The sequence below is a fragment of the Cnephaeus nilssonii genome, assembly GCF_951640355.1.
Source record: "Cnephaeus nilssonii genome assembly, chromosome: 10".
NCBI classification, from domain to species: Eukaryota; Metazoa; Chordata; class Mammalia; order Chiroptera; family Vespertilionidae; genus Cnephaeus; species Cnephaeus nilssonii.
The window spans coordinates 40,695,491-40,719,835 of NC_137081.1; the positions used below are offsets into that span (position 1 = coordinate 40,695,491).

General features: G+C 37.3%; 1 protein-coding gene across 5 annotated transcripts; it reads right to left on the reverse strand.

The window, feature by feature from the left end:
• Positions 1 to 366: 366 nt before the first annotated feature.
• RBM45 (RNA binding motif protein 45) lies at positions 367 to 22,494 on the reverse strand. Of its 5 annotated transcripts, none has more exons than XR_013814137.1 (11): positions 22,095 to 22,494; positions 17,398 to 17,520; positions 15,960 to 16,086; positions 13,200 to 13,322; positions 12,236 to 12,415; positions 10,148 to 10,277; positions 9,897 to 9,981; positions 9,528 to 9,694; positions 8,038 to 8,238; positions 5,870 to 5,915; positions 368 to 5,704 (listed from the first exon to the last, which is right to left on the reverse strand). XR_013814137.1 is itself a non-coding variant. In XM_079783231.1 (11 exons), the coding sequence occupies exons 1-9, from the start codon at positions 22,392 to 22,394 to the stop codon at positions 8,046 to 8,048; spliced, it is 1,428 nt and encodes a 475-aa protein (XP_079639357.1). In that variant the 5' UTR covers positions 22,395 to 22,494; the 3' UTR covers positions 368 to 5,704; positions 5,870 to 5,901; positions 8,038 to 8,045. The 5 variants fall into 5 exon arrangements, 2 of the variants coding, with proteins under 2 accessions (XP_079639357.1, XP_079639356.1); XM_079783231.1 differs by having other exon boundaries at positions 5,870 to 5,901; XR_013814136.1 differs by having other exon boundaries at positions 367 to 5,704; positions 5,870 to 8,238; positions 9,528 to 9,691.
• Positions 22,495 to 24,345: the final 1,851 nt, after the last annotated feature.

The window sequence follows — 24,345 nt, forward strand, 5'->3', positions numbered from 1 at the left end:
AGACCTTCCAGTAAATTAGATAACTTTAATTAAAGTAGATGACTTTAATTCTTCTTTTAGCATTAAAAAACAAACAAAAAATAACAGAACGGCCCTGACCGGTTTGGCTCAGTGGATGGAGCATCGGCCTGCGGACTCAAGGGTCCCGGGTTCGATTCCGGTCAAGGGCATGTACCTTGGTTGCGGGCACATCCCCAGTAGGGGGTGTGCGGGAGGCAGCTGATTGATGTTTCTCTCTCATCAATGTTTCTAGCCCTCTCTCCCTCTCCCTTCCTCTCTGTAAAAAATCAATAAAATATATTTTATATAAAAAAAATAACAGAACAAAATCCTTAAGAACTCTGTGCTAAAGGCTGTGACCTACGTATGTATTATTAACTCTAGAAAATGATAATAGTGTATGAGTAAGAAAATCAGTAGCAACATCATTTACCTCCAAAATCAGAAATGGAAATAGAGGCAGGAAAATTCAGAGTGTAGATTCATAAGAGTATCTTTGAGTAAGCACTTTGGTTAGCCTACTGTGCTCAATATTTTTCCCAATTTCTGTGGAAAACAGTACTTGCCTTTTCAGTTTCTGATTTTTGTATCTCAAATACAAATGATTTTCCTAACACAGTCCCTAAAACAGAGGCTTCCTTCCACCACTTCTGCAGCATAATGGTCAGAAAGGCAGTCTCTAGGTTGCCACAGTGGTCGTGGCCTTGGTCACTTGGCACATTAGCTACTCTCACGGACCTTGACGTCCAGACATTGGCTGCAATTCATGTATGACAGTCACAGGACTTCCTGTTCCTGTAATAATCACACAAATGGATTTTCATAGTGCCTGGTAACTTTCTCAAAGTATAGTGAAACCTGCATATTCCCCCGAGGACAAGTCATTTTTATCTTAAAGTCAAAGCATGGTCATGGTAATGAATGAACTGCCAACTTCATATTTTAACTAAATATTTCTATCTGATCACCTAGCAGTACCATACCTTCAGTTTCCAGGATCCACGTGTTCTTGAGTTATGTTTCTAGAAAAGGAAATAATGCAATCCATTGATTAGAATTCAGATATTAAAATGGAACTTCTTATCTAATAAGGATGACCTTTATGTTTTCTCTTCAGACCTATATATTTTCTCTTTACTGAAATCATACATAAAAATTGCTATGATTTTTAATACAGCTTATCATCCATATATGGATAGAAATAAAACTAGCAATCAGTTATATCTGCGTGAAAAGGATATATATGTATTTTATTTATTCTTGCTTTCACTAATTTTTAGCTTTATACATTTATAAAGAAGTTAAAGTTAAAGTGCATCTATAATCAACAGGTTTTTGGCTGTACCAAAAAAACATTAATTTTATAAGAGGATTCACTTTAATTGCAAGAATACTCACATACATATACATGTATTTCTGTGCCCTTGTGATTATTCTATTTCAGTTTTTTAGACACTGATAATAATTACATCACATCATGCTCCTTTGTCATTTAAAAAAATGACATATGCTTATGTACTTTAGAGCCAAAATCTTTGGTAATTTATTAACATAATGCAATTCAAAATAAGTGTAAATAAAAACTGAAATTAGGTAGAAGTTTTGAATGGTATAAAGCAAATAATAACCATCCTTTACAAACATCAAATGACATTGCTAACATGAAAAAGCTGGCCTGACATTTTGCTATTTGTGAGACTGGTTGTGTTTCAATTTCTCATTGCAATTCATATTTACTGATATTAAATTTAGGGGAAACAGATGCTTCTTAATTCCAAAAATGCCAAAGGTAAAGAAAAAGACTTGGAAGCTTCTCAATGTCTTACTGTTACAACAAGTCTAACCTAAGGTCCAATGTATGGAATCCCTTTAGGCCAGCATACTGCAAAGTCATGCCATTGACCCTACCAGAATTACCTAGGGAGCTTGTTGAAAAAAGCACCTCAAACCTGCAGAATCAGTGTATCTGTGTTTTAAACAAACACCCGAGGTGACCCTTGTGGACACTGAAGTTTAAGAACCACTGCTCTTCAGTTTTGGAGTGGCAATGTTTATCACAACTGGTAAAATCTCTATTTTCTTTTGGTTCATTAATGGTTAGTAGGTTCCCAAAGAAAAGAGAGGGAAGATCAGAGAAAGCTAAAAATTTAGAGTAATAATTTCCTTACTATTTTACACTAACCTTTTTTCTAGAGTGGGAAAAAGTTTAAAAAATGAACTTGTAAACAAAACCATACCATATCATATAAATAAAAACTATATAATCTAGAAGAATCTTTCCTAAAATATATTTCTTGGAATACCAGTGCCTTAATAGTGTGCCTATAAAAACATATTTCACGGTGCATAAAGCAAACTATGAAAGTGCAACTATGGTTCTCTTTTGAAGATAACAATGATGTTATCTTCATACAAAAGGCTCTGAGAAGTTTTATGGTAAAAATCCGGTGGAACGCTTTCTCAATATATTTGAATATGAAAATTTACTTCCTAAAGAACACACTGACTTCTTTCAAGACACTAGTATTTATTTCAAGAAACAGTTTGGGACATGATGTTCTAAAAGCAGCAAATCTGATAGCTGCTTTCGGCATCTGTGAACTACCATAAAATACTCGACTTAATAAACTTGCAGGAGTTTGATCAGATTCATTAATTATTTGAACCACATATTTAAAAGAAAAATTGCCCAGCTGGTGTGGCTCATTGGTTGAGCCTGGACCCGTGCACCAAGAAGTCGCTGGTTGGATTCCCAGTCAGGGCAGATGCCCAGGTTTGCAGGCTCAATCCTCAATAGAGGGGCGTATGGGAGGCAGCTGATCAATGATTCTCTTTCATCACTGATATTTCTATCTCTCTCTCTCTCCCTCTCTCTTCCTCTCTGAAATCAATAAAAACTATATTTAAAAAAGAAAAATTACCCTGTCTTGTTTAGCTTTTTTTTTTCTAAATTGAAGACTTACCTAATAAAAACCCTGTTAACAATTTAGTAACTGACATATACAGAGTATCTAAATATTATATCCTTACTAGAGGCCCTATGCATGAATTCGTCCACGGTGGGGTCCGGCTGGCCCGCCCCTATCGGGGCCAATTGGGGCTGGGCCAGCCAGGGTGAGGAGCTGTGGGAGGTTGGCCACTGGCCTCACCCCTACCCCTGATCGAGGCTGGGCTGGCAGGGGTGGGAGGCCGCAGGAGGTTGGCCAGCCGGCCCGGCCCCCGATTGGGCTGGTTGACTGGCCACAGTGCATCATAGCAACTGGTCATTCCAGTCATTCCTGTCACTTGGCTTTTATATACAGGCAGTCCTTGGGTTATGTCAGATTCGACGTACGTCGCTTCGTGGTTACGTCGCCATCTCCATTTATAAAGATAAAAAGTTCTGTCATTTTGACGTATGTACATATGTGCTTTATATTTTTTATTATTTATTTACCACAAGTAAAGGTCAGGAATTGTTATCTTCCTTTTAAATTATTTTTACCATTTCACTTCACTAATGCTGTGTATGTGCTCCATGTGAATGACGTAGGTGCTTATGTAGTTGTGTTCCAACTTACGGCGAAAATCGCGTTACGTCATGCCGTAGGAACGGATGAGGACCTAATGTATACAGATATCCAAAGTGCATTTGAGAAGTAAACATTTAGCTAATGACATAAACACTAGATTATTAAATGCTATTTTAGATTCTAGAATTTCCTCATTTTAAGAAAAATGACTAGTCTGGCTTTTAAAAATAAAGTTTTAGGGATCAACTGCAAGGAAAGCAGGAGCAAGGCTAAATGATTGAGAGGATTCAAATTAAATGCACACCAAAGCCAAAGACCCATTGATTACTGAGACATGCAACTAACTGTGAGATAAAACTCAACAGAAAATTGCACCATGAAAGCAAAGAAGTATTCTGTGGGCAGAGAGCTATTATACAAGTCTTTTTAGAATTTATACAAAAGACTCAAGGCAATAAACCTCATGCAAAACAAAACTTTTCTGGAACTGGCTACCTGACTTTAAATGCAGGATGGAGAAATTGGGATTATTTAATCTGAATAGAAAATATGGAGGGTAAAAGGATATATGATAGTTAACCACGAGAAAGATTCAACTTCCCAATGTTGGCTCAGTGAAAAACTGATTAAGAAGCGAAAATGATAGGTAGTCATTTATGTTAAAGGTGGTCTCAGGTGGGAAGTAGTAAGCTCCCTACCTTTACACCATTTAGGCTAACCACCTGACAGATATGTTAGGGTGGGGATGGGTGGAATTCAAGCATTACTTAGTGGTAGAGCCAGATAACCTGTAGGGCACAATTTAATTCAAGTATGTAAAAATGGAACTATGTATGCAGTGAATGAGTTTGGGATGACTAAACTGATGTGCTGGTAATTAATCCTCAACTCTCCTCACTTAGATTTTTCATTTATAAAGAGGACATTTTAAAATATGTCCTTTGACTCAGATACTTGGTTCAATTCTCATACAGTAAGTCTTGCCTGGGAAGATAAGACTGAAAGTTTTCTTATCTAAATTCACTAAAATTAGATTCAAAAGGAGAATTTTGATTTTTCAATGGAGAGATGTCCGAGCATGAAACACTCTATTATGCTCAGTGAATTAATCTTTCACTAGTTTTAGTTTAATTGAGGATATTAGAGGCATAATAAGGATGTAATTAAGTGATGCTTTAACAACTGTGTACCAATTATAATGTCTTTTTTTTTTTTAATAATGTCTTTTTTTAAGGTGCCAAGTTCTTGACTTAGATATATCCTTTCTGATATATAGTATTCATGGCAAGAGCTGATAAAATTTTTTCTTGGATTTTCAAAATACAAGCAGAATAGGTTCCTAATTTTTAATTTTCTGAAATGACTATGCTTCCTATCACAGTCTGTTCTGAAAATTGCTTACATGTCATATTTTTGGGGTGGCCAGTACATTTCTGTATTTATAAAGGGAAAGTGTCAACCCTCCAAAACCAGTGACATTTATTTAAACTTATTATAAAACAAAACCAAAAAAGTTATCAATTTAATTTTTTTCTTTATCACCGTTTCTCTATAATCTTAAAAGATATTTATAAAATTACCAACAAATTCTAGTTTAACTATAAAAATACTGTATAAAAATATTTCTAATGATGTGTTTGGCTCTTGCCTTAGAGTAAATGTAAGTAGTCAATCTTTATGTGTAAACTGAGTAACAATTACCATATTTTATTGAATCTAAGATGCAACTGATTGAAAGAAGCATCTTTAAGTTCCACTATGAAAGAAAAAAAGGCTGTCAGTTACACTATGATACACAATCAATAATCAAGACATTTCCAATTGCAGAAGTGGAAAAATATGCATCTCAAAATCAATGAAATATGTCATTTAGTCATATTCTAAACACTATCTATTAAATCTTTCATTCTCAACTTTCACATAAATAAGGCATGATTTAGTTAAGCAAAGAAAACTTTATTTCTACTACACATAACAACATATTGCTCTAAGAAACAACTGCTATATTAGTTTTAGCATTAATGTGTAGATTAAGAAACACATGTCAACAATCCCTGCTCCCCAGACAAAACAATGTTGTGCACAGACTATCAAACATATGAAAAAAAAAGCTGTCAACTGTCCACAGGGAGTGAGTCCAGTCACATTTTCAGTCAGTCAGCTGAGGATTATGTCATTATTTAGTCTTTGTTCTGTAGAAAGAACACAACACAAGTATGAAAATCATCACCTGGAAGGAAACAGCTGTTGTATATAGTATTCCTAAAATGTTAGGAATTGTTCCTTTATTTCAGTATAACCAATGTTATCTGCTTACTTATTCATAGATGCCCCCAAATAAGCAAAACCAAAGTTACCTGGAAGGATGATGCAAGCACATACTGAATTTCTGGAAGGAAAATGCTGTAAATTAATACAAAATCAGAATGCTATGAAATACTAGAATTTCTCTTTTCCTCAAATAGAGACATATTTTGTATATGAGCCTCATCTCAAAACATCAGTCAACTACTCTCAAAGTTATATTCTTAGACCAGTTTCTTCTCTTACTTCCTAGGTGTGACTCACTGAAACTTGGGCTTATTCCTCAGATATGAAAGGAACTAGCCTTCTTGGGTGGTATCATGTCCTCTGACCCTCCTCATCTTTGCTCTAAATATGTATAATAAATAGTTCAATAAGGGAAAAATGGTAGATGCATTATTTCATGACTAGTCATGCTGAAAAATAGGCACCTCCTCAAATGTGGGGAATTGGATGAATGTACATCACTATTACAGGGTATTATACTAGTAAAGTTCTGTACCAGCAGACTTCAAGGAAGTTTTGTATCATTAAACTTTTAGTTTATCATCATTTGGAGATGATGTCTCAAAGGTTTCACTTAAGTTACCAATACAAGAGTTTTGGCTCACGCTTGAAAAATATTTTTTAAAATTTTGTAAGAAATTTTGTTTTTAATAACTAATATTGTTCTTTCAATACACCATGAAAAAAAGCCTGAGAAAGGTAAAGAGATCTGCTCAATCATAGTGAGTTAAGTGTCAGCTGGAATTCAAACCCTGTCCTTCTGATTTTAAGTCTAATATTCTCCATGCTATAGCATAACCACTAGGAAAGGTTCAACCACAAGATTAATTTACATATTTTTCTGATACTAAGAAGTTTTTAAAGACAAAAATTCTTTGAATAAAAAAATTGTTAACTATATGTTGAAATACCCACAGAAATGAATAAATACATTTTCATGCTATTTTAGAAGACAGCTTGTCTAAATAGAATTCAGTTCTTAACATTTTATTTGTAAACACAAATAACTGCTTGTTTTAAAAAAGTCTTGCTAATTCTTTTTTCACTGGCAATTTAATATTTCTACATTGTATGGAGTAATGGGAGTGCTTTTGTAATCAAATAAAACATTTGAAAACATTTCTAAATTAGGATTACTCCCAATGGGCCCAATGAACACTTCCTATAGTCAACTGCCTTCTAGAGAAGGAGGAACTAACCACTTAACTTGCTCTACTAGGTGAAGGGTCATCAGCAGGAAGGCTTGAGGCAATTCATCCTAATACTGATAATTCTCTTGATCAGAAAGAAAACCTCAAGTGAAAAAATTGCATCTAAAGTGCTTGCCAATGGCTATCATTTGACCAGCAATGGACTTGGGAAGTTAGTGTGTGTAGGAAGAGAAAACGCTCACCCCTTCCCCTGAAACTCAGAATTCATTTATAGAATAAAAATGTGAAGTAGTTGAACATTTCTAAATTTACAAGAATGTTTCCCCAACCCATGAAGATATAAATTGACTGTTATAGAAAACAAAAATTTAAGTTCGATTTCTGAAAATAAAAGGAATTTATATGGCTGTGTGTATCATTATTTATGATAAACAAAAGGGTTTTTTTGTAAATTGTCAGGACTATTTTTTAATGCATATATGCACAAAATAATATTTTTTCTGAATGTGTAGTTTTAAAACACAAACTCATATATATAAGTCTAGGAAAACACCAACTTTAGGTTCCAAGTTCTATTATTTGATATTGTGCTTTAGGCATTTTATTAGTGAGAAGTGAAAACATTCTTTATAAAGACTGTTATAAATTTCTTCATTTCATAATGCAAGTCATTAAGTCTTCAAGTTAAAAATCTTTATAAGTACTTCAACTTTAATGTTTATGAAAGCATATAGTAAAAAAGTTCAACTCTTAACATCTATGACATTCACAAACCAAAAAGTAATTAATTTTCCAAATTGAAATCTGATTTAATTTTATAGAAGGGCAAAAACATTCTTCTAGTAAACATTGAAACCTATTACGTTTTAAAAAGTTCAAGTTAAAAAAAAATTTTTATAAAATTATTCTGAACTGGTTTTATCAGCAAAGTTGTAAGCCACAGTGCTTTTAACTGACAACTTCTAAATCACTAAAAAGAAACTCCTAAAGTTTATATTATACATATTCCTCTTGTTATACTATTAAGCCAGTGTGTTTTAAAATTCAGATTAAAAAAGGCTTACCTCAAGAATCAGTAAGTTCTTTGTCGTTTATTAGATTCTTCCCTAGGGGAATCTGCCAGCATAACTTTAAGTCTGACTCCATTCAGGATCTTTCCATGTAAAGTACTAATTGCATCATTAGCACTTATTCTATCTGCATACTTGGCATATCCCACATTTTTTCCTGACACAAGGTAAACTTCAATCAGGTTACCAAAACGACTGAAACAAAGTTTAAAAAAAAAAAAAAAATCAACTGACGTTACTAAATACTGCTGCTCAGGTCTAAAAGTTCCCTCTCCAATCCATTCCCCACCCTGTCTTCTGAGTGATCTTTCTGAAACATAAATATCATTTCCTCCCTAAAAGTCCCTTCAGCAGCTCCTCATTGCCTGCAGAGTAAGACAAGCTCCTTAAGATACTTTGTGAGCCTTTCTTGACAGTTTCCTTGTCCTCTCCAGCTTTATCTTCCTTCAGTCTCAAATTCCATATTCTAATAACCTCTTTCACTTTCTCTCTGGCAGGAATAACCACCCACACTCCCAGCTTACTTTCTGGGTTAAATTATTTTTATCCTTCAGGTCTCCACTATACCTCACTTCTTTCAGGGAGTCTTCTAAGTTCACAGCCTGTCCACTATTTTCATAGCACTAATCTTACCAGGTTGAAATTTCCTATTTACTTATATGTCTCCTAAATAAGGTTATCTCTAAGACAATAACTATTTTATCTTGTTTACCTATTATAATGTTTTGTTTATACAATGTCTCTAGCTTTTAGCATAGTGCCTGCCTGGACCAGAGGACAGGTTTAAGAAATAAACTAAATAAGTCAGCTAAATGAGAGTCAGAATACTTGAATTTGAACCACATACCTGATATTTTGTGCAGCTCTTTAAAGTTTCCTATCTATCTTTTTAATTCACTAACATTGTTGTAAGGCACATGGGAAAAAGAAAAAGTTAAGGAAGGAGTTATATTAAAAACAGAAATAAACAAGAGCCTTTCCCCTTTTTACACTAATTATATGTTCTTCCACACAATCAAGTAATTGTTTACTCAATGAAGTTTCTATAAAATCCTTAAGGATACAACAGATTATGAACAAAACAGAAGATACTTAGTAAACACTGTTCATTTAAATTACAACTACAATGAAAAGGCTATGTGGAAAGAATTCTAGAGGACAGGTGTATGCAGATGTATCTTATATGAAGAAACAGATGACCTGTCCATTCTACATATGCTTTTCAAAACAATCCTATGGGTTTTATGCCTTCAAAAAAAATAACAGAAAATTAAGTCTGTGTGGAAACACAGGATGTGTGAATGACAGAGAAGGAAATGATCATATATTTTAAAAGGTGCTATCAACAGTTTTTAAAAGCACAGAACAAGTCATCTCTATCTGATAGGTATTGGATTTAAGAAGTTCCAAGATTGTGAGTGCTTAAAGGACTCATTTAAACAAATTATATTATAAAATGTAACTTTGTGGAACTGATATCTTACCAGAATATGTCCTCTAATACATCTAAAGGTAAAGGATGAGGGTTAAACACAATAAACAGTCTTTCTTTCACAGGAGTTTCAGGAGGGGCTGTTTTTTTGCATGATGGAAGTACAACATCTGTTTGGATTTGAGGCAACTGTGATCCAGAACTTCCTCCAAATTGCTGCTGAAGAGGTAGGTACAAAACGAGAAAAAGAAAAACTACACTTTAGGGATCTTAAGCCAAGAGCTAAAGAGATGAATATCATGGCACCTATGTGGTCTTTTACTATAGCTCTGAAAATGTTCTTACATAGGTAATAAACCAAGGCCACATTTATTTTATACCCTATGGATGTATTATGAAGGTTAAATTCTTACCTACTTACCAGAAATTGCTGTTGACTTGGGTTATTCCACACCATTGATGCAAGCTGTGCAGCTACCATCTGTGTTGCCATTTTTCTAAGGAGACTGAAGATAACAACTGATAATTTACAGAAAACTAGAAATACTCAGTCTCTTAACAGTAACTTGTTTTGTATGGCCTGAGAGATTAATTATTTTCTATTTTTATTCTTCAAGTCAGAATCATATATACCCAGAGCTTGGCTTTTGACACTCCTGGAACGGTACTTACTCTGTGGCATTATTCCCATCATCAATGAAGGAAACACCTATCCGATTTCCAGGAGGGTACTGAAATCCATGTAACTTGTATTTTGCATAAATAGCTGATGCTACATTGAAATACTGAACCACTCCATGACCTAAAACAAAGGTAGATAATATAGAGGAGTTAAAGAGAATGAATGCTTTTGTGGTACTGCCACAAAAATGAAACAATGTAGAAATACCCTAATATCATACAGACAGTAAATACAGAATCAAATGTGACAGAAAATAAGTTCTCTTACACACCGGTGTAACAGTTGTGTTCCTACAAAGCAATGTATAAGCCAGATTTTGGTAAAAATATGAACATGATATTTTAAGGATAATACTTCCCTTTAAATGCCTCCCTTTAAAAACAGCCTTTAAAAGTCAAAAGGCTTTAAAAATACAAAATGGATTAAACTAACACTAGATAATAGACTTAATCAATTAATTAATTAAAAGTTCAAATGGCTGATATTACAGCCTTGCTTCTATTAAGAGTGGGAAATAGAAAGTAGGTACCTGAAGTGAAGAAAAGAAGTTTCATTTCAAGGTATAAAGTTTAAGAAAAAGAGATGTAGGGATGAGGAGGATATTTAAGGGTTTATAAGTTTGCCTAGCATTAATCCAGAGTACAAACAGAGTGCAGAAGCTCAGAGGGAAGGGGGGGAGGGGATGTGGGAAGAAAAGAAAAAAAAAAAAAAGAGTCCTACCCTGAGATGTTTTTGTTGTACTACTGGAAACAGAAAATGCTCTATTTCGTGGGAGTTAAAATATTTAAAAAAAAATAAATGACTCAGTATAAAAAAGACAAATTCCAGGGGTTTATTTATCAAGGAATCACTGTATTTAAAGTTTAAAGCAAATAAAAAGAAAAATTGTTACACAAACAGTATCTAACATATGAAGTATCACTGAAGAAAAGCCATTTTAACAAAACACACACCCTACCTAAAAATAGACAAATGTGCAAATTGACCATACCTCCGACACACCCACAAGCCACGCCCACCATCCAATCAGAACGAGTATGCAAATTAACCCAACCAAGATGGCTACAGCCACAGAGAGCAAGGTTTCCTAGGTAACATAGGAAGCCAAGCTTTCTGCCTGCCCTTGCCAGGCCTAAGCCTCCACTCAAGCTACAAAGTTTCAATTATAGAAGGTAAACAAATTCAAACAGAAATGGCGGCAGAATGGAGCTTGAAAGAGCAGGCCAGGGTTGCCCCCGGCAACAGGGGAAGCAAAGCTTTCCGCACACCCTGGCTGGGCCCACCCGTTTAAGGCAACAAAGTTTCAATTATAACCCCAACAGAAATGGCTGCCGGCCAGCCTCGGAGGGAGCCCCAGGCTTGGCTCCGCTCCAAGCTACAAAGTTTCAATTGTAGAAGGTAAATAAATTCCAGATACCAGGGCCTCCACTTGGGTTGCCAGGGGGCGTGGCCAGCCTGCAAACCACCACAGGCCCCTCGCTCAGGCCGCCCCACACCCCAAGGGAACCCCCACCTAAACCGGGACACCCTTCAGGGCAAACCAGCTGGCCCCCACCCCTGTACCAGGCCTCTATCCTATCTAATAAAAGAGTAATATGCAGATTGATCATCACTGCAACACACAATATAGCTGCCCCCATGTGGTCAAAGATCCTGCCCCCATGTGGACACAAGATGGCCACCACAAGATGGCCAGCAGGAGAGGGCAGTTGGGAGGCACCCGGCCTGCAAGGGAGGGCAGTTGAGAAGGACCAGGCCTGCAAGGGAGGGCAGTTGGAGGTGATCAACCCTGCAGGAGAGGGCAGTTAGGGGTGACCAGGCCGGCAGAGGAGGGAAGTTGGGGGCAAACAGGCTAGCAGCGGAGTGGTTAGGGGGTGATCAGGCTAGCAGGCAGAAGTGGTTAGGGGCAACCAGGAAGGCAGGCAGGTGAGCAGTTGGGAGCCAGCAGTCCTGGATTGTGAGAGGGATGTCCCAGATTGGAGAGGATATAGGATGGGCTGAGGAACAACCCCCCGCCTCTGTGCAAGAATTTCGTGCACCGGGCCTCTAGTTTAAAAATAATATAGACATTATTTTACCATAGTTTGAATAAGGATCTCGTTGAACTTCACAATATTCCAATCCTGGTACTATATCAAAAATGCTGAAAAGCTGCTCTTCAGTGAAAGGAACTCTTGATACAACTGACAGGCGTTTGGAGATAGCTTCTTGGCCTCTGTTGTCATTCTTGTCAAAATTTGAAAATTCAGGTTGTTGCTCTTCAATTATATAGAAAAAAGTAAATCTTTAAATTTCTATACATTCAAGAATTCATTTAACACTTTAGATACTAGAAAAGAAAATGAACTTTCATTGAGTCCATTCCACTGAACAAAGGCACTCTATTTTGTAGAATGCTCTTGGTCATCAGCACCAACAAAAGGGACCAATGACAAGAAAACTGACAACTTTTGCCCACTGCCCAGCATTCACCACAGAAACATAAGCAGAAATGTGTAGTCTAATTTCATAGGAATATGTTTAGTATGCGAAAATGTAAAATATGACAAGTGATTCTTCTAAAAGAACATTTGTGCCAAATGACATTCACAGTCTTTACTTTCACCACTCATTTCCCCCTTTTCCTAACTTACTACTTTTGTTATTCCTCTCCTTTCTCTAGCTTTAATTCTAAAGCAACAGTGGCTTAGGGATACAATTTTAGGATTCAATACTGAGGAAATATCTGTATATGTCTCTCATACTTTTTTGGCCAGCTGTGTAGAGGTAGAAACTCACCCAAAAAGGTGGCAGTGACAATTTAATATTGAGAAAATGCATAACTAACCATAGAAAACTATAATTGAAAGTTAAACTAAGTGTTAAGTATTAAGGACATGAGAAGTCATGACAAACTAAAAACAAAACAAAAACAAGTACCACTACAGTATGACTTTTATTCACTAAGTGATATTTACAGACTGCTAATAAAATAATACTTTTAAAAAGTCAATTGAGATTGTATGTACTACTTCCACAATAAGGTAAAGGTAGCCCACTTACCAAATGGAAACATATTTATTCTAGGTTCATGTCCCAAAGTCTCCTGCCTCATATTACTATAATAATCTTGTTCTGAGGATTCAGATGCTTTATTTTTGGGTTCAGCCAAGATTGCTCTAAAACCTGAAAAGAGAATCCATGAATTTCAAGCTTCATAGCAAATTTAACATACCCGTAAATATACTTGATTGCTAGTGACTGATTTAGCTTTATAAATACAGGGTGTCCAAAAAAAAAAAATGTATACACACTTTGAATAATTATTCATTCTAATGGGTTAAATCTGAATAGAATTGAGCTATCAAAAAATGTATGTGTATATATTTCTGGGGGATACCTTGTATAATTGTATAAAACAAAATATATATAATTGCCATCTACACCAGACCCTACTTCTTTGCTTTTTGGAATACAAAAAAGGTCAAATAAAAAACAGCAAGAATTCCAAATTATGGATCAATGTAAGACATGAAAGATCAACAATTCTGTGCAATTCATTCTAATCTCCCCTAACTACAGATGACATCATCATTCATTGTCCCAGGCTCCTCAACATCAAATCCTATAGGGCTTCTTCACATTCAACCTGTCATCAAGATTATTCCTTCGAAATATACTAAGATGGTGTTATGTTCCACTCTAACTTCCCTGCCTCTGTTTTTAATTTTGATTCTCTTCAATTAATTACAACAACTCTTCAACTGGTCTCTTTGCCTGTGAATCCTGGATTTTAAATAAGGATGCAAGAATGAGCTTCAAAAGGTGGGAAGGTTCCTTCATGAACCTTCTAAAACTTTAAACAAAATGCTTATGCATATGGACATGTTTCAAAGAAGAAGGTTCATAGTTTCCATTGTATTATTCAATGGCTCCAAAAAGGATAAAAGTAGCCGGTTTGAATTCTTTCCCTGGAAATCCATCCTTGATACTATGGTTAGATCAACTGTACTGAAATAGTTTTTCTTATTCTTCTCCTTTTAAAACAATCTACAAGGCAATCCAAATGTGGACCAAGCTTCAACTCTTTCTAACCTCCCACACATGGTTCCAGTGCATCTAGTTATCTCTGTCTCATAATTTCTCAACAAAAATGTTATGCTTTACTCAGGATTATGCAAAGACATGTTTATACCTAGCTCTGAGCCTTTGCTAATACTGCTCTCACCTTCTGTCCTGCCTACTCTCCACCAGATGCAAATCCTACTTCCAATGCATTCCCATGTTCATTCAGTGTACTTGTTTTTCACCTCTGGTAGACTATTTTCAGTATCTTTAAGTTCTCAATAAATATTTATTAAGGTTTTGTTACTATACTAGGTACTTGGGGTAACAGAAATAGACAAAACATACACTTTGCTTTCAAAAAGCCTTTTAAAAATTCTATTACTCCCTATTTTTTGCCTTTTAATCCTGGCTACTCAATCTATACTAATAAAAGAGAAACATGCAAATTAACCATCACTCCGCTACGCCCACCAGCCAATCAGGAGGGAATATGCAAATTAGAAGGAGAAAGATGGCAGCCACCCAGCTGCTCCAGGCGGGGCAGGACGCCTGCTATGAAAGGGAGGGCGGGGGGGGGGGGGAGGGGGGGCGAAGGGATCTACAGGAGTGGCACTCTGGCCACAGCGAAGACGAAGACTGCAGACTCCGGAGTCTGCAGCGAAGACGGCAGACTCTGGCCAGAGTCTGCAGCGAAGATGGCAGACACCGGCCAGAGTCTGCAGCAAAGACGAAGAAGGCAGACTCTGGGCGGAGTCTGCAGCAAAGGCAGCAGACTCCGGCCAGAACGAAGGCTTAGGTCCCAGGTGCCAGAGAAAACTGGTGCTGGAAGCCAAGGGAAGGAAGGCCTATTGCACGAATCCCTTTGTGCAACGGGCCTATAGTATAGCTATAAGTTCCTTAAATGGCAAGACTATTTTATATTTCATTTGTAAGCCTCTTTTTAACCTATTGGTGAGTATACCATAGGTATTCAATTAATGCTGACTGAGAAATTTAGATGGGTCTGAGAGCAAATTTTGGTGTGTACCTTAGGGTTATCTAATTAACAGTAATTATTTGCAGTGTGTATAAATTTTTATAATATCCTGAAACACACTAACTTAATTACTGCATATCGCATTTCTAAAGGTCAATATGTCTAAAGGTATCACAATAAGGAAAATTCTCCTTGGCTTCCTTTTGTTTTTTTTAATTAATCCTCACCTGAGGATTTTTTTCTATTGTTCTCAGACAGAACAATGTCACTCTAGCTTGAAATTAACCCAATGTATATTTACTTACCTATATTAGCCATCCTTATAAATGCTATCCTTAACCTAGGTTTGTTAATATACTAACTTCTATTTAGGGTTTAGGTCAAATATGAATAAATATTAAAGAAAACTTATTAATTTTTTTAATATAAATAAGAATAAGTATTTAAAAAAACAACCTGAAAGGGTAGATTAATCTCTTAAATACTTAATATTGTAAAATATGCACTTAAAAAAACCCAAAACCTATAGAAATAATAATCAAAATATGGCAACAACATTTTCACTTACTAAGTTAATAGTTACTATTTCTTTTCAAGATGGGGCCTCAATGAAAGCTTAATCATAGCCCAAAATAATTTTCATCTGAGGACTATATATATTTAAACTCCCACTAAGATTAAATTAGTAGATATGATTAACAAAAAACAGAATTAAGTTCAGTTATTGAGAATAATTATAATTTTTTAAAAGTTTTTAACAATGTTAAATACATACTTACTTCGATCACAGTTTTCTATTGCTTGGGCAGCTTGTGATGGTTTTAAGTATCGAACATAGCCCAAACCTTTACTTTCTCCAGTGATTTTATGCTTAATAATGCTGCAATACTCGATATCTCCATACACCTATGAAAGTTAAAAAAAAAATATTAGAAGAGTCAAAATTAATAATTGAACAGGGATTATTTCAGAACTTAAAATTTATTTGTGCTCTTATTTACCAAATAATCCTATATAATAAAAGGTAATATGAAAATTGTCCCCTTGGGAGTTTGACCAACTGGGAGTTTGACCGCTCGCTGTGACATGCACTGACCACCAGGAGGCAGTGCGGAATGAAGGAAGGCCCCGGCCGGCAGCCGGGGGAAGGAAGGCCCCGATGGGTCCTGATCACCGCTGGGCCTAGGGACTCTACCTGTGCATGAATTTTGTGCACTGGGCCTCTAGTAACCAAAATAATGAAAATGTTTATTTAATGAGCATTTGCTTTATATAAACTATCTTATTGTTACAACAGTCCTTCAAGGATATATATAGGATATCCCCTAAATGTATACACACACTTTGAATAATTATAAAAGCAGCATCTATTAAAATACATTTCATTTTCAAACTGAGCCATCAGCTGTTAAAATGTATATATATTTTGGGGGTCACCCTGTATATGTATTATACTGCTTATTTCACAGAAAAGGAAGCTGGGCCGTAGAGAGATCAAATAACTTGCCCAAGTTATAAAGGGAGAATAAGAATTTGAACATGGTCTGAGAGCTGCAAAGTCTAGCTCATTAGTGGTTAAGAGCAGAGGCTCTGGAATTGAACCTTCTGGTTCAAATCTTGGCTCAGCAACTTATTAACTAAGTGGTTTAGTTATCTTCTCTGTGGCTGTCTCCGTATCTGCTAACTGGTGCTAATAGCTGTACCTCACAGAGTTAATTTAAAGGTTATATGAACTAATACACCAAGATGCTTGCATATATTTTCCAGTTTTTATATATTCTATAATTTATATATATATATATAGATAGATAGATTTATTTATTTTTTAAATTGATTTTTTATAGAGAAGAAGGGAGAGGGATAGAGAGTTAGAAACATCGATGAGAGAGAAACATCGATCAGCTGCCTCCTGCACACCTCCTGTGCCTGCAACCAAATACATGCCCTTGATCAGAACCAAACCTGGGACCCTTCAGTCTGCAGGCCAACACTCCATCCAATGAGCCAAACCGGTTATGGCTCTATAATTTTTAAAGTTACTTTATTCTAGGTTTAATACTTAAAAAACAGATTGAAAAAGATAATTTAAAAATAGTTATTTAATTCCCCACCACCAATCTAATGATCAAACTCATACCAAACTTTAGATTTAGTAACTGTGCAAACAATTTAGGATTATGAGTTATCAAATGCTAGCTGATTAGAAAACATAAGTACCTTAAATTTTTCCCGTAGATCTTCTTCTGTGTAGGACTTTGGTATCATAACAAAGATTCTTGTAAGTTCTTCATCTTCTACATCTCGGTGATTTCCAGATGATCTGGACTGAGCAATTAAAACCTAAGAAACAAACAAATTCCACAAAATAATGTGAAAAAAATCAGTTGTTTTCCTACTCTTTTTTTTTAAATATATTTTTTATTGATTTCAGAGAGGAAGGGAGAGGGAGAGAAACATCAATGATGAGAATCATAGATTGGCTGCCTCCTGCACGCCCCTACTGAAAAAATTTTAAGCAATCTTTATTGCAATGACTTTTTTAAAAAAATCCTCACCCAAGGATATGTTTGATTTTAGAGAGAAAGGGAGAAACATCGATTGGTTATTCCCATATGCACCTAGACTGGGGATCAAACTGGAAACCTTTTTGGTGTATGGGACGATGCTCTAACCAACTGAGGCACCTGGCTGGGCTGCAGTGACTTTTTATATTACCAACCTCTGCACTATTTTTTCGAAATGGATTCCAGTTTACCAAAAACAATAGTGAATGCACTAAAAAAGAATGTGTACTCTGCAGTTGTTAGGTAGTGTTCACTAAATGTCAATTTATAGTTAAGTGTTATTAAAATGTTACATATCTACTGATTTTGTATACTGGTTCTATCAGATACTGAGAGGAATGTATAAAAATCTGTGAATTTGTCTCCTTTGTTCTATCAATAATGCATAATGTATTTTGAAGCTCTATTACTGGCTACATAACAATATGGATTGTTATGTACTTTTTTGACTGATATTTTTTATGTTAATACTCCTCTCCTGTTGAAGACCATTTTGTCTGATACCACAACAGCGGTTTCTATTCTTTTACTTTCAACCACTTTGTATTTTTTATACCCAAAGTGTCTCTTGTAAATAGCATTTAGTTCATTCTTTTTTAAAAATCCCGACAATCTACTTTTTAAAAAAAATATTTTTTCTTGATATTTAGAGCAAGGAAAACACTGATTGACTGCCTTCTGCACGCCCCCTACTGGGAATCCAGCCCACAACCAGGGCATGTGCCCTGATGGGAAATTGAACTGGCAACCTTTTCATGGTAAGACCTAGTACATGGGAAGATGCCCAACCAATTGAGCCACACCAGCCAAGGTGACAATCTCTGCCTTTTCATTGGACTGTTTAGTATATTTGTTTAATGTAATATTTGACATAGTTGGGTTTAATTCTAGATGGTCATATTTTTAATTTTTTTCTATCATCAATATTTTTTAAAAAAAGATAGCTCTGGCTGGGTGGCTCAATTAGTTGGAGTATCATCTGGTACACCAAAAAGTTGTGGGTTTGATTCCTGGTCAGGGCACATACCTAGGTTTTTTAATCCTCGGGTGAGAATTTAAAAAAAAAAATAAAAAAATACCATACTCTGGATCAACTTAATGACAATGCAAATGATGTACTGAGTAAGAAAATATACAGAATGATTTGAGGCTCTATTTTTCTACTATTAATAATTTAGTTTTATTGAAACATCATCTATGACATTAGATTATTACTTGGAATATAGTTTTATATTGCTTTAATTTGTAAAACTGCCTTGGTTTTTTATCAGGGGTGGGGAATGTGCAGCCCACAGGTCATATGAGGCATGCGAAATCATTTGGTCTGGCCCTGCCAAGGCATTAGGGGTGAGCTAATTAAATGTTTGACCAAATATAGCAGGCTAATTTTTAAGTTGATAATTTTATATGGCCTGAAAATGGTGTTATAAATCTCCAAATGGCACTTGAAAAAAGTTCCCCACCCATTTTATATTATTACAGAGTAATGTTAAAAATCTCTAAATAGGATTGTGGATTTCTATATAGAGCTATAAGCACAAAAACTTTAATGGCTAGTTTTATTTTTATAACTTGAGGAAAAGTAATAAAATTAATATAAATTGCCCCACAAAGGCTTTTGAGAGTTTTTTTTCTTCTTTTAAAGGGGGGATCTATGTCATTTAAGAATGACAAAATCTGGACCTATGGTATTACACAGTAAAAGGCAGCAACTAAAAAACCCAGAGCTTATAAAGCCATGAGATTTTAGGAATACTGAAAAAGAAGGTTGTGCATGGCCCATGGACACAGACAATGGGTCGGTAAGGGCCTGGGGTGGGGCAAGGGGGCATATGTAATACTTTCAACAATAAAGAATTATTTTAAAAAAGATTATGTTTGCTTGGAAAACAGCTGTCACAGAGGTGTGGAACTTGCTTACAAGACACAGCCAGATATATATCCCCAGGTAGAGTCTACTTCCAGTTTCAGTAAATCTTCACTGTATGTTCACTATATATATGATATTAACACTGACTAATGCAGAAATGGCCCACTATAAAGTCAGTCTAGTGGACAATAAGGAACGTTTAAGTATATGGGAGGATATTAGGGAGGGAAAAGGAGTCTCAGGTAATAAGATTTGAGATGGAAGGTGCCATTAGATCACAAATTTCTAAATATTAGCAGACTGGAATGTTTCATATATCTGATAAAGGAGACAGTATATAAGTAGATAACAAGTATAATTAATCTCCTAATGGATGATTTCTCCTGAGATTTTATGTTCACAGACTATGGGCTCTAAGAGACATTCTTGCAAACTAAAAACCAATTATTTTTCTCTTGTATTTTCTAGGTGTACTGTTTTCCCTTAGATAATGTAGCTGGTAACAAAATGACTTTTACTTGGACAATCAACTGGCTGTAGGCCTGGTGCTGTAATTTTGTAATTTTTCTTGTAGATAGATCCTTCGGGATTTTGCAAAAGCAAAGTACATGAAAAAAATTAAAAATTAAAGCTGAATTAATTTAACTGTGAATACTGAAAAAAAATTTACATTCCAGTGGAAGATAGCTCAAGCTGCAGCTGCTGAAGAATGAACTTAAGACTGTCTAGGTAGGCACTGTAGTGAAACAACCCTCTGGCTGAAAATGAGTGAACAAAAATGTGAAAAACAGAATTTAAACTTTCATTATCTTTGGGAATAATTTAAATTCTCTGTGGCTAAAAGGTGCATTTCAGTGTTGGGAATTTTACTTATCTTATAGTAATTTAATGACGGAAAGATCTATGGGTTTCAAATTTAGAGCATGTTTTCCGTTATAATCTCTGTGGTTATGTTACTCAAAAGTATAAAAACCCTCTTCCCTAAGATCATAATTGGAAGGAGATGAAAATGATCAATCTAATGCAGGAGTCAGCAAACTACAGCCTTCTGTTTTTCTACAACCTAGAACCTAAGCATTGTTTTTATATTTTTAAAGGGGCGTTGAAAATAAAGAGTATTTGACAGACTGTATGTGGCTCACAAGGCCTAAATATTGACTATCTGACCCTTTAGCAAACAAGTTTGCAAACCCCCGATCTAGAATATGCTGTGGCCTTACAATCAGTTTTGTTGATCTGCTGTCACCCATGTCAAAGGGTTGGAGAGGTGGGAGGAGTGTCTACTGTTGTTGGTGCAGTCCCAGGCACCTCCTCTTTTGCATATGCAGGTAAAGGAAAGACCTCCAGAAATGGAAATATCTCTGTCTCTCATTTATATAAGTCCATATTTGTAATATTCTTCTCATTTTCTGTAGTAAATGGAAAAAAACTTTGAGAAAGCAGAATTCTGTGGAAAGCTAACTAGTTCTGCAGGACAGGAGAAGGGTACACTTGAGCAACTGCTAGGTTCTCAGTTCACAGTAAGTAAGGAATGACATCTTGGCAACAACAAGGATATAGGAGGGCTTACCTCGTACCAGGCACTGTGCTAAAAGCATAGCTTGTCATACAACCCTTCCCGCCATGTGTCATTTATCTTAATTTTACAGACAAGTGAAGAAACTTGATATAAATACCACTAGGGTGAACTAAGTACACCAAGAAGCATTTAATACAACTACACTACCATCAGTCACAATGCTTCGGCTCTTCTTAACGCAGTTTACTTTGGTTTGCTTTCAAAGAAAAGCGGCGGTAACAGAACACGTGCGATTAATACCGTCGCAAATAGGGCTTATTTAAAAACGGTTTTGAGAATCACAAAAGGGATAGATATGTCATATTAGCCATTTTAATCACCTGCACTTAAATATTATATACATTTGTCAGGTAGTGGGAAAATGCCCAACACCAGAGAGCCACCGTTTAATGCACTTTTATCAAGTGGTTCAACCCCATACCGAACCGTGGACAAGCAGAGTCACCTGTTTTTATAACGGTAAACTGGGGGTGGGTGGGGGTTGTTCTGAGAGAGGAGGGTCAAAGAAGTCCTCAAAGTAGGCCAGGGCAGGAGCGGGGCCAGGAATCCCGAGTTCCAGATTAGGGACCGTGGACGTGGGGGGGGGGGGGGGGAGGGGGCGTGGCCGGAGTCGCCACAGCTGCCAGGCCAGACCCGGGGGCGGATGTTCTTTCCGCACCTCCCCCTCCCCCCGATCCCTGCACCCCGAGGCAGGCTCGCGAGCGGTCCCGAAAAACCCTCTTCCCAAGGCCATCCTCCCCGTTCCTCCTCCCCAGAATGCCAGGTGCCGCCTAGTCCGCTGCCGGGAGCAGACAGACCACCACTGCCCGACCCCGACACAGCGGTAGGGGAAGGGAGGCCCGAGACCCATCCCCACCCCCGAACACCGTGCTCGCGGGTATCCCGACCCGGGCACCCGCACCTTGATAGGCTTGGTGTCGTAGGGGCCGAGGCACCGGCCGTGCATCTCCTCCATGGCCCTACAGGCCTGCGAGCTGCGTGCGAACTTGATGAAGGCGATGCCCTTCGACTCCTTCGTGTGCTTGTCCCGCACCACCCAGATATCCTGGATCTCGCCGAAGGGGGAGAAGCGCTCCCGCAGGACCGACTCGGGCGTGTACTTGCTGATCACCAGGAAGATGCGGCTGTTGGGCGGCTCGTCCAGGCTGTCCACGCCCGGGCGGAAGCCTCCGCCGCTCGCACAGCTGCCTGCTTCGTCCATGGTGTCCCCCCAGACGCGGGAGCCAGGCCCAGTCGCCTTCAGCTCTCCTGGCTTCCGCCCGGCCCGCCGCCGCCGCCGTCGCACACCTGGCCGTTGCGGATCCGGCGCTCCGCTTCCGGAAGACGTAAGAGTCTGGCGCTGTCCCGCTGTGCGCGGCCGCCGGCTTCTGGCTAGTGGCCTGCAGCGCCCCCTGGCGACCCGGAGGAGCCGGACCCAGTCCTGGTCTTGAATCCAGTGGAGCCGAAGTCCACACATCAGGTGTGCCATCCTGTACCCTGTGGCCAGAACAGCCTGGTTGTCGCACAGGCTTTTCCAACTATGGCTTTACACCACCTTCAGAGGATTCTCTCCCCAAATTTAACATGTTGGTCATAAGCTCAAAAGAGAACAAAAGCATTAAAATGGAAAAGCCTTAATGCTGAAAGGAACCTTTGAGCTCATCCAATTCCAGCCTCATTTATTGAGAAAATTGGGATGAGGAAACTGAGGCTCGTGGAATAGCCCATGGTAACAGAGATACAGGTAGCCCATGGTAACAGAGATACAGGTAACAGAGCCCAAACCGGAACCGATGCCTCTGCCAATCTGCTCAACTCCCACAAGCACCCCTGGGCGCTTGAGAGCAGAAAGGGTAGACTACTCAACTGTGAAACTAGGGGAAATGATAAGGTGTAGGCAACACGAATAATAACTTCTAAGGCTTCGTGTTAATGGGCCTTGAGGAGAGGTTTTCAGAAAACTAGCAAAATCCCAGAAATAAGGCCTGGATATAGCATTGGCATTGGAATGAAGTGAAAGGAATAAACCAGGAAGTGGTCCTGGAGCCGAGCTCTTTGATTGTTCGTTCCTTGACTGCTAAGATCTGGGTTGCTATGAACTTAGAGAAATAATGTGTGCCAACTATGTTCCAGGCTCTGGTCGAGGACCTAGACATACAATCTGAAATAGCAAGGACATGATTCCTACCCTCAGAGAACTTTTATTCTATTATGGAAATCTTACATGAAAATATATAATGCAAAGTAATGTCTGATTGTGTTCAACGGTTTTGCCTGAACTGTGTGCGCTTGGACAAGTTACCTCATATTTCCAACTTCAGTTTCCTCAATTGTAAAGTAGAAATAATATTACCTATTAAATGGGGTAGTTGCCAAGCTTATTTAATTAATTCGTCTTCATCTAAAACAAATGTTTTTGATTGTCTGCAAATGTTTTTGATGTGTTAGGCACTGAGCTATACTGAAGTGATATAGTATTAAACAAAATAGTCACTCTGCTTCCCTCATGCAGTTAATAGTTTAAGCTTATATAGTTATGATTAGATGAGAATATATATATGAAACCAATAGCTTAGAGATCAAATGAGATAATATATGTACAATGGCACAATGGAGATTTATTTTCTTGCTCTCTTTGACTATGGTGTCCGCTCCCCAACTCTGTATATTGTATAATTGTGTGATGACAACTAACAGTCAGACATTCTGGGTTCTCACCCTGAATTTAGCACAAGATTCTGACAGTTTCTCCTTGCATTTCATTCCACATTTTTAAAAGGAGGGCTCCATTTACCCTGGAGCTTAGCAAGTCAAGGTGGTATTTTTTAAAAAATTTATTTATTCTTTTTGATTAAAGTATTATATGTCTCCTCCCCCCGCCCCCCCGCAAGTCAAGGAGGTATTTTATCTTAACTTTCCACTTCTTTTTGTCTTATCCAGACCAATCAAAATCTTTGTGTCAATGAAAACAATGTGGTAATGTAACAATTTTACTGAGGAAGTGTGAAGATTCTAGCAATACTATTTGCACACCAGTGCCATCTGGTGGAAAATATACAATTTTCTTCAACCACTTACCGGACAATTTCTACTCTGTGAAACATTTGTTGGCTGATATTCAGAGAAGTTACTTTTTTTTTCTTAAAGAAATTAAGGATTGCATAAAGCAAAAC

Bases quoted from the DNA above. Each gene is read 5' to 3' on its own strand.
- RBM45 (XM_079783231.1), bottom strand. From the start codon at position 22,394: ATGGACGAAGCAGGCAGCTGTGCGAGCGGCGGAGGCTTCCGCCCGGGC. The intron at 16,087-17,397 runs GTACTTATGTTT...TAACTTTCATAG, and splicing joins ATCTACGGGAAAAATTTAAG to GTGTATGGAGATATCGAGTA. The intron at 10,278-12,235 runs GTAAAATAATGT...CCTTTGTTTTAG, and splicing joins AGATCCTTATTCAAACTATG to GTCATGGAGTGGTTCAGTAT.